This window comes from Pinus tabuliformis, chromosome 4_1, assembly GCF_031772625.1.
Source record: "Pinus tabuliformis cultivar Carrire ecotype Pingquan chromosome 4_1, CPIR1, whole genome shotgun sequence".
Taxonomy (NCBI): domain Eukaryota; kingdom Viridiplantae; phylum Streptophyta; class Pinopsida; order Pinales; family Pinaceae; genus Pinus; species Pinus tabuliformis.
The window spans coordinates 644,747,694-644,757,973 of NC_142303.1; the positions used below are offsets into that span (position 1 = coordinate 644,747,694).

General features: G+C 34.0%; 1 protein-coding gene across 1 annotated transcript; it reads right to left on the reverse strand.

Moving 5' to 3' along the window:
• Window positions 1-5,646: 5,646 nt before the first annotated feature.
• On the reverse strand, window positions 5,647-7,863 carry LOC149177703 (putative disease resistance protein At4g27220). Its single transcript, XM_089423459.1, has one exon. It carries the CDS (start codon window positions 7,741-7,743, stop codon window positions 5,785-5,787), a length of 1,959 nt encoding a protein of 652 aa, XP_089279585.1. The 5' UTR covers window positions 7,744-7,863; the 3' UTR covers window positions 5,647-5,784.
• Between the last annotated feature and the right edge of the window lie 2,417 nt (window positions 7,864-10,280).

Here is a 10,280-nt window from a genome sequence, read left to right on the forward strand (position 1 = left end):
AAATGGGGGTTGTATTGAAATTTACAATGAGTAAGATACATTCTTTAATTAACGTGTAGATAAATAATTCAACTGCAGTAATGTATCCATGATTGTAACTAAGAAATTATTAAAAATTGTTTGTGTTGGATGATGCAACTAACTCCCAACACTTAGATGGAAACAAAAATTGCCTCTTAAGCCATCTTAAACCCTTTGTGAAAGAAAATAATCTAGACACCTACACACTTACATCATTAAGTGTTCTTTCTAATAGTAAGTTTTGCGCTAAAATTGTAGTGAACAAATCTCGAGTGTCTGTTTGTGTTGGATGATGCAACTCACTCCCAACACTTAGATGGAAGCTAAAATTGCCTCTTAATCCATCTTAAACCCTTTGTGAAAGAAAATAATCTAGACACCCTACACACCTACATCATTAAGTGTTCTTTCTAATAGTAAGTTTTAAGCTAAAATTGTAGTGAGCAAATCTTGAGTGTCTACCATTAAGGAGTCTAACCAAGACTTTACTACAATCAACTATACGAGGGAGCCATCATCACAACATACCATCCCACCATCATATTCCCCATATAATGCAAACTATGTGTATTGGAAAGATGTGGAAATTAACCCCAACATAATTTCACATGACATAAAGCCCAAAACATATAGATGATATTTGATACGTTTATGTTTCTTGTTTTTGTTTCACTGGTATCTGCGTTAGCCATGTCTCATCTCTCTGCATCTGTTTTGCTCCTTCATGTCATGCCTTTGCTTTCTTCTTTTGTGTTTATTGCAGGATTTACACACACCGACGATGGTGAGCTCTATCGATATTGGTCAATGAGCACCTAATAAGTACATTTATTTATGAAAAATTTTAACAGTGTTAATGTTGAAGTAAGTGGGAAATTATGCATTTCAATGTGTTCAGTGGACACACTGTTGTCGATACAAAAGAAATTGGGAAATACACTGTCCACATGGAAGGGCCTAGATTTGTGTGGTTTAAAATGGGATGGTGAGCACCTAATAAGTACATTTATTTATGAAAAATTTTAACAGTGTTAATGTTGATGTAAGTGGGAAATTATGCATTTCAATGTGTTCAGTGGACACACTGTTGTCGATACAAAAGCAATTGGGAAATACACTGTCCACATGGAAAGGCGGAGATCCGTGTGGTTTAAAATGGGATGGTGTTTCTTGCATCGGTAACCGAATAACTTATTTTTGTGCTTCTTGGTTTCAAATCATGACAACATCTCATCTTCTAAATGAATATCCATGCCGTTCATGGAAATTGCTTGAGCTCTATAGAAAACGTTGGGAGTTTCTTTTGATTGAATCTTTCCATGGATAAAATTTAAGATCATTCTTATTAGAAATGTAAAATAAGAAGAAGTAAGAAATCAATTTTATATTATTTAAAAAAAATGTTGATTAAGTTTTGTATTGCTTCAAAATAGATTTCATACAAAATTAAAGATAATTGTTTAACCTTAGCACTGTTGAGATTTGTCACAAGGGAAACCAAAATTGTTGACAGTGATCTACTTAGTAAAAACTATCGTAAAATAAACTAACTTGCGAATCTCTGCCATACTCTAGGCTAAATATACAAAAACACTAGTTTAAAAAAAAAAAAAAATCTAATATTTTTATATAAATAATGAATATTATTTAAAATAAACTAAACTTCATTTAAATAATTATAAAATAAAAATAATAATTATACAGAAGCATAAACTATATATTTTAGAAGGTAATTGAAACCATTTATTAAAAATATTGCATAGAAAATAATGTTCATATATTTGAGATTTATCTAAAAAATAGTTATATATTTTTCGCTTTTCAATTTAATTTAAAAAATGTCATATCCACAATTGTTATTAATTATTGTTATTTTAATATGTATTTTTTTTATTACACATATATATAACTTCTTTCTTTCTTTCCTTTTTTTTTTTTAATCTGGTAATGTGAGATGTATCATAAGACAAGTATTTTAATGTTTACTATTGATTGATGTGTGTTTTTTTATATAACTATACTAATCTATATATTATGCAATTTAAATCTTATTCTTCATTCATTATCAATATAATTTATTTTTATTAATTATCTTTAATATATTTTTCTTAATTTAATAATATTTTTTTAATATATATTCTTATATATCGTGGCTAGGCTAAGAACAAAGGAAAAGAAGTTATACTATTGTTATCCATCTTGACAATTTACCTCTAATGAATTTGGCACGTTTTGAAATAATTTTGTGAACCTAGATTTTAACAATATGATTAGTGTAATTCTTACCAAAAATAATATGGAATAAATTATATATCAAAATCATTGTAAATAAAAAATATAAATTATTATAACATTAAGTAGTAATTCAAATAGTTTAGTGAAAGTGAAAAAGAGATACGCAATGCAAATTCCAAATTCTATAAACTGCTCATGAAAGATATAAACTTCATCAAATATAGCTATATGCTTTATTCAATTTCCTTTCCTTTTTTAATTCTAATTTATATCCTTTCTTTTTTATATTTGTCCAAACAATTATTAAAGATTGCATCGGCAGAAGAGAAGAATAAGAACAACAGAATTCCCCCCAAAAAAAAAAAAAAAAACATCATCATCTATGTTAGGTTAATCACCTATGTTCTCTTTGCACTATGTAAAACAATTGAACGATTTTAATGTTGTGCATTTTTATAATTATCTCATTTTTCCTTGCATTAAAAATGTCTAAGGGGAGACATTGTTAGTGGTTAATATGAAGAGTTAGAGGTTTTATTGCAAATACCAATTCTAAGATCTAGAGATTTGGAGAAACTAAAAGTTCTCGTAATTTTAAGCATTATCTCTTACAGGTAAAAGAGATATGCACAGATAAATGTGTTCAATTTAGGTTAAGTAAAATTAGTTTTGTTGGTCTAGATCAAAACATTGGCATTTGTGTGTAATTTTATTTATGTTTTTTTAGTATTGCATTACAATTAAGAATCTTAAAAGTTTTTGAATTTACAGTAAGTAGTAGTTGTAGAAAGTTCAAAAGTAAAATTAGCAATTAAAAATGCATATTTTTTATTATTACTAAAAATTATTCTTTATATAAAGTTAGTCATGTTTGGGCGAGCAGGGGAGGAGCAAGTAACGGGAGGGAAAGCGGCTAATGGGAGGGCGAGCAGGGGAGAAGCGGCGAGTAGCGTGGAGTGAACCCTCGCGGCAAGCAGTGGCAAGCAGGTAACGACAGAGAAAACGGTCTGAGAATAGTCAGGTGCGAGGAGACGGGGCGGGCGAAGTCTCTGAGAGGTGGAGATCCTGCGAAAGGTTGTAGCATATACTGCGTTCTCAGGCCTTGCCTCCAGTGGATAAGCACGATAGAGTCGCAGGCGGGCGCCACCATTTTTTGAGCAAAGTTCTATTGCCGTGCGGGGCTGGTGAATCTTATTAGCAACGGCCTATAGCATTTGAGACCCGGGAAGGGAGCTGCGAGCAGCGGCGACCAGGGGAGATGGGTGATTGATGCACGGCAAGCAGCGGCGAGCAGGGTAGTAGCGGCGAGCAGTGTGGAGTGAACCCTCGCGGCAAGCAGGGGACGAGCGGCGAGCAGTCTGGAGAGAACCCTCGCGGCGAGTCAGCGGCAAGCAGCGGTGATCAGGGGAGGAGTGTAGAAGCATAAGGGGTGGAGCAGGAGCACGAGCAGGAGGGCGAGCAGGGGTTTGAGCGTAGGAGGGCGTACAACAGCAGCAAGTAGGGGAGGAGCGATTGCAGGAGCGGCGAGCAGGGGAGGAGCGTAGTTAGTTTTGTTCTGGCTTCATCTTCTGGTCTTTTAGTCTTCTCTTAGCGGGGACGAGGTGGCTCCCCTTGCCGCCTCTGCTCCGGTGGGTCTTTTCCTTCTCGGCTGCAGTTAGTTTTTTTTTGGCCACGACATTTCCTTTGGAGCGTTGAGGGAACAGCAGTGCTTCTGCCCTGTTTCGTGCCGCTTCTATGGAGGTCTCCATTGGTCTTTTCTGTAGGCAGATGCAGATGTTTGTGGCAGCGTTCTTCCTCTGTTTCTCGTCCGATTCGGGTGGAGAGTTTTGAGGGGGTGGGGAAGGAGTGGTTTCTCTTGCTGCTCTCTTCCTCATTTCGTGCCTCTCCTTCCATATTGGGCAGACAGATCTTGTTGCTCTTTCTTCGGATGCTTGTCTGCTTGGTTTTCTGGTGCCTCTTCTGCACCTTATAGATGGGTTGCCTTGTCTGGGGGCAATATTAGCCCTTCGGGGCTTTATTTGAGATCTGTTTTAACAGATTTGTGCAGATCTTCATGTGGCTCGGTCCACGTTTTTGCATTTGCTCTATGTAATCTTCTTATATGACTGTTTTTGCATATGCTTCTTGCATTTGCTCTATGTAATCTTCTTATATGAATATATTACGCTTTTTTCTTCTGAAAAAAGTTAGTCCTGTTCAACCTCGCTTTAAAACATGTTCTTTTCTTTTTGGTTCACCTCCAACTCTATATGTAGCAAAGGCCTAGGCCTGATTGAATAATTGACATCATTAAATTCAATGCTCTGCATAATGCACATAGGGAAATCCTCTTTGTATGATCGTGAATACAAATGAACGTTGTCACCCATAGCAACCCAAGACAAGTATCCTTGCATAATAGTGATAAAATAATATAATAAACTATTTAGGAGCTCAAAAGAAAAATCAGAAGTAAAACTGAAATTAACAGCTTGATAGGAAAGAAAGCAAGCTACCAGCTCTCTTATAAATCTCAAGCACAGGAATAATGTAGAAAATAAAAGAAATACTCTTATTCGGAGAGAATCTTATTAGAGAAACCACACAACACCAAAATATGCTTTTCCACTCCAGCAATGGGAAAACCAATGCCTTAAAGTCCACCATGATTATCACTTGTAATTTTGCAAAACCACATGTTAAGATGTTAAAAAAAGTTGTGCCTCACAAACTAGTGGCAAAACTAAATCAACGCCTGAAAACGTATGTGATCCATCAGTCGTAATGGAGATAATAGTAACTCTTTTTATGTTTATAGATTTTGATCGCCGATCACAATTGACTTTCATCATTAACAACTGCAATGAAAAAAAAAACAACCATAAAAACCTCTTTGCTGCATATATGAGCAGTACAGAGTATTTTATGGTAACTATTTATGTCAACAACAACTATGGCTAAAAATAAAAAAGAAAATACAAATCGAAAACAATGAACGTATCGAGATCTCACCTACTCTGAACCTATCTTATATTAACATAAGCGCAAGGTTCTTGAGAAAAAAAGGAATTGTATCATCATATGTAATTCTTGAGAAAAAAAGGAATTGTATCATCATATGTAATCACAGCAAAAAAATATTGCTACTATTTCATTACCATTACCTTGAAAGCTGAATTGCTAAATAAATTATACACTTTCAGTTGTGTATAATAATAAAACTATATTAATAATTGTATAGAGTTCAAGGAAGTTTTATTTACGATATATTTTAACTAAAATTTGACTGGAGTTAACATTGCCAGTCCATGATCTCATGTACTTATATAAGTTAACAATGGAGAGATGCCCAAAAACACTGGTCCTTTTGATTTTGAAACATTTGTTATATACTATACTAGTTTCAAATAGTAATAAAGTGAATCATATTTTGCCATTAAGAATATTTCTCACTCCAGGCACTTACAACAGTTGATAAAGATCATAAACAGCTTTCAAAGGAGAATGGACTCAGAAACAACTGTGTCTACAAGTAGAGTCACCATGAGCTTATAATACAACATTATACTGAGATGCTTGGAGACTCTTGAGATTTTTAAGCTCTCTTATATGACGAGGCAGTGATCGCAGTTTGGAACATCCTGAAAGATCTAGAAACTGAAGTCGATAAAGATTTGTTATACCTTCTGGCACATCTTCAATTTCTGTGTAACTTAAATCTAAAAACTCCAGCTGTGTGAGTTGCCACAATGATGTTGGTAATGTTTTTATCTTTGTCCTAGATAAATCCAACACCTTGAGGCAGGGAAGGCTGCTCAGAAATGCTTCTGGAATATTTTCTAATCCTTTATTTCCTCTCAAGATTAGACTTACCAGTTTTGTGCATTTCAATCCTTGTGGTGGGAGATGTGTAATATTATTCTCATACAGTGACATTCTTTTGCAATCCTCCCTAATTTCCAGGGGAAACTGTTCATGTATTTGACCTGCCCTAAACAAGCAATTTTCTTCCTTCTCCCCAATGAAGATCGCCATGTCACGGAGGACATCGTGAGTTTTTAAGAAAACAATTCCCTGTGGAAAGTGCGCTACCTCAAATAAGCAACGATCTACAAGCAAGTTTATATAACTCTTAGCTGTCTCCATCAAATTTGCTGGGTTTTTGCTTTCAACAATCCCTTCTGCAATCCACATTCCAACCAACTTGTCCACTTCAATTTCTTTGTCTTCGGGAAACATGGCACAATACAGAAAGCAATTCTTGAAGTTAGCATTGGGCAAACGATCATAGCTCCATCTCAATATCTGATACAACTCGTATTCAACCCGAGGATGAGTACTTGGAAAATTCAAATCCACTGTTTTCATCTGGCTTAAAGCAAGATTCCACTGATCTACACCCATGATGCCAATCATTGTTGAGGCAATTACATTTATTGCTAAGGGCAAACCTTTACATTCATTGCCAACTTCTATGGCAATGTGCTCTAAATCATCAGGAACATGGCCTTCTTTGAAAGCTATATTGCGAAACAGCTCCCATGCTTCTTCTGGGGCTAGGGGTTGTAATTGAAAGGATTTTCCTGTGTTCATTTGTCGAACCAGATCTCCATTGCGGGTAGAGAATACAACTTTGCTTCCTCTGTCATTGCCAAATTCTACTCCTAATTGTTTCAGATTGAGGGGATTCCACATGTCATCTAAAATTAAGAGAAATTTCTTGATTTTGAGATGTGCAGACAATTTCATCTTCCTCAGATCAGAATTAGAATGGAAAACAGTGAGGTCTAAATTGATTGTCTGAGCAATACAACTCTGCAAATCTATGATAGAAAACTGAGAAACAGTGACCCAAATCACTACATCAAAAAAGCCACTAACCTTGTAATAGTTATAAACCTTTTTGAGCAATGTGGTCTTTCCAACACCGCCCATGCCCCACACACCAATTAGATCTACCTGAGGAGCTTCGGTGAGCCAACTCTTTAGCTGTATCTCCGCAGACTTAATCCCCAAACCCACAAAGCCGTGATCTGGTGCATCTTGAAGTAATATCTCTGTCTGATGCGGTGCGGACGTAACAATCCCTCGAGCATTGTAAAACACAGACAAGTCGGTTTGAAGCTCTGTAAAGAGCTTCTCAAAATTTGACTTCCATTCTCTGATTTGCCTCGAGAGGTTGGGCTTGCAGAGGAGGCAATCGAGGAGGCATTGCTTCGGCCTTAGCGAGCGATCGATCAAATCTCGGGCCTTCCCAACTTCATTTTCCATCCTTCGCAAACAATTGTTCACGGTCGCTGGAGGCGTCCTTTGTTGATCTCCGAATTGATTGTCAATATCGAGTAAGAGGCTCTTCATTCGATTTAACTGAGTTTCCAGAATCTTTCTGTTTTCATCCAACTGAATCGCATCATCTATTTGTCGGAGGAGTGGATTAATAATCACGCTGGTTATTGTGTCGGCAATGGCGTTGCTTGCACTGCCTGTGGCAAGATTCAAAGCGGCCATGGCTACTCCAGATCACAATATCAAGATAAAAGAGGCAGAGGGAGGATAGTATCAGTTAACACGCAGAAGAAAGTATGATCATTGTCATAGTGACTCCATCCATAACATCACACTAAGAAAAAGAAACTTCACATCATTGATTTTTCCATTGTTCCGGGTCAAATTTCTCATTCACACACAATATAAAAAACAATTTACTTGCATATCGAAATTTCATCCGCTTGATCCTTTTGTCAATATTCTTATCATTTCTCTTTTTTGCCCTCTAAGAGTTTTCATTGGCATACATTATTAAACAATTCACATCTATAGTCATGGTCATACCATGTGGTTTTGCTGGTTTACGCTATAAAATTATCCACTATACAATATATATTTAGTTTCTATCTATTGGCAATAGTGTATTTAGTTTCTATATTTATTGGTGATGATAAGATAATAATATATATTAATATAAATATATATCAGTACATTTATATAAACTGAATGGTGGAGAAATAATAATAAATATTAATTTATGATAAATATTAAAACACACTATATATGTCAAATTAATAAAATTAAAAAAACCATCAGAACTAAATTATAGCTTTGTTTTATTATTATTATTAATAAAATTAATATAAAAGTTAACAATATAAATATTTAAAAAAACAAAACAGGGTTTTTAATCATAGATTATGGGTATTCTTAATCTATAAATAAGCTTTGTTACAATATCATGACCCAATACATAACTTATTAATGTCATATGCAAAAAAAAAATACTCATTTCATTTGACACTTGTTTATATGACAATTTTTTAACTAATGAACTTAATTAAAAATGAAAAGAAAAACATTACTACTTTGGAAAAAAATTTCAATCTTTGTTTTGTGTATACTACCAATAATATTCTAGAATATTGTATAGAAGTTAAATCCCTACCATCAATCTAATAATTATAATTATTGATAATTAAATTAAAATTCTAAAAACTCTATTCCAAATTAAACATGCATGCCATCATAAAAATAATAATAATTTTCATAAAGTTGTAGTTATAATAATATAAATAAAGCAAGCACAAATATATCAATTAAATGAATGACAAAATATTGATAAAAATCATAACACACTTTATAATATGTTGCAAACAAAAAAATCAAACTATAAAATTTAACTAAATAACTAACTATAATATTTATTATTAGTAGCATTAATAAAAATAAATAATATATGACTTAAAAATATATATTTAAAAAAAAAGTATGTGAACAAATTCTTAACCAAAAATATTAATCTCCACTTTACCATAATGAATATTAACTTGTAAACATGCTGATATTTTAAAATGACAAGATTTATTATATATATATATATATATATATATATATATATATATATATATATATGTATGTATATTTTGTAATAACCCTACTCTCTCTTCATCCTCCAACTCTGTCATTATCTCCCTCCCTCTCATATTCTCAATGATATTTGGCTATCCATCCAAATAATCTTTTAGCAGATTGACTTAATAAAACAGGCTACAGAAGCCATACAGAGAGTAAAAGCAGAATTGGGAGACATGACAGAGGAAGCTGCAAGGATCATTCACTTCCTCAACTCCAAAAATAAGTATGAATTGCAGGAATTAGAGATACCTGACAGAACAGGCACAATTTTGGAAGTGAAAAGGGTCCTCACTAAGAGGAATTTAATGTTAAACCTTGAAGATAAGTGCCAAACCATGCAACTGGCCATTGGCAGATTTATGGTTAAATTTGAAATTTTGAGGCAAAAGGGTTTACCAAATCCTTTGGTAATAAACAATAAGTTAATGCTACAAGAGGACTACAATAGAAAAATCAGAGAAGTAGCTAGAGATCAAGTGAATACTTCATCCATGAAGGGGATACCTACTGGCAAGGTCTTATACCAAACTTTTGAGAATTTGTTTTACCTCCAGCATGAGGTAAAACACTTTTTTGTGAATAATCCTACTTTTACCAAGTATACATATGCATATGAGATTTACAGGAAGATGATGAATATCCAATTACCAGATGCCAAAACATGGGAGAAATTAAATGACTTACTATAGAAATACATAGTCAAAAGGTAAAAATGTACAATAAGAGTAAAAAGGCACAGTAAAAGGATAATGACAGGTCAGCCAGGTGAAAGTGTATCAGGTGAAAGCGTATCAGTTGTAAGGTCAGAGTAAATAGAACATCTAGTGTGAAGACCAAACAGTGAAGCAAAGATTAAAAGGAAAAATATGAAAGTTTAAAGACAACACAGCCTAATAAACATGGACAATAAACAACAGTTCAATAGCTGTCTCTACCTTCTTGCATGAAGATATTTCTTTCTCCTATATTAGTTCCCAAGATAGTTTGGGACATTTTGTAAATTATTTTTGTACAAATACTTCATAATTCGATGTATTGGGTGGATTGCTATACATTTGTAAAGTTATTTTGATCATAAACCTAAGGGTTATTGTACCAATTTTTCAAGCCAGCAGACTGGACCAAGTAATAAAGAGTTT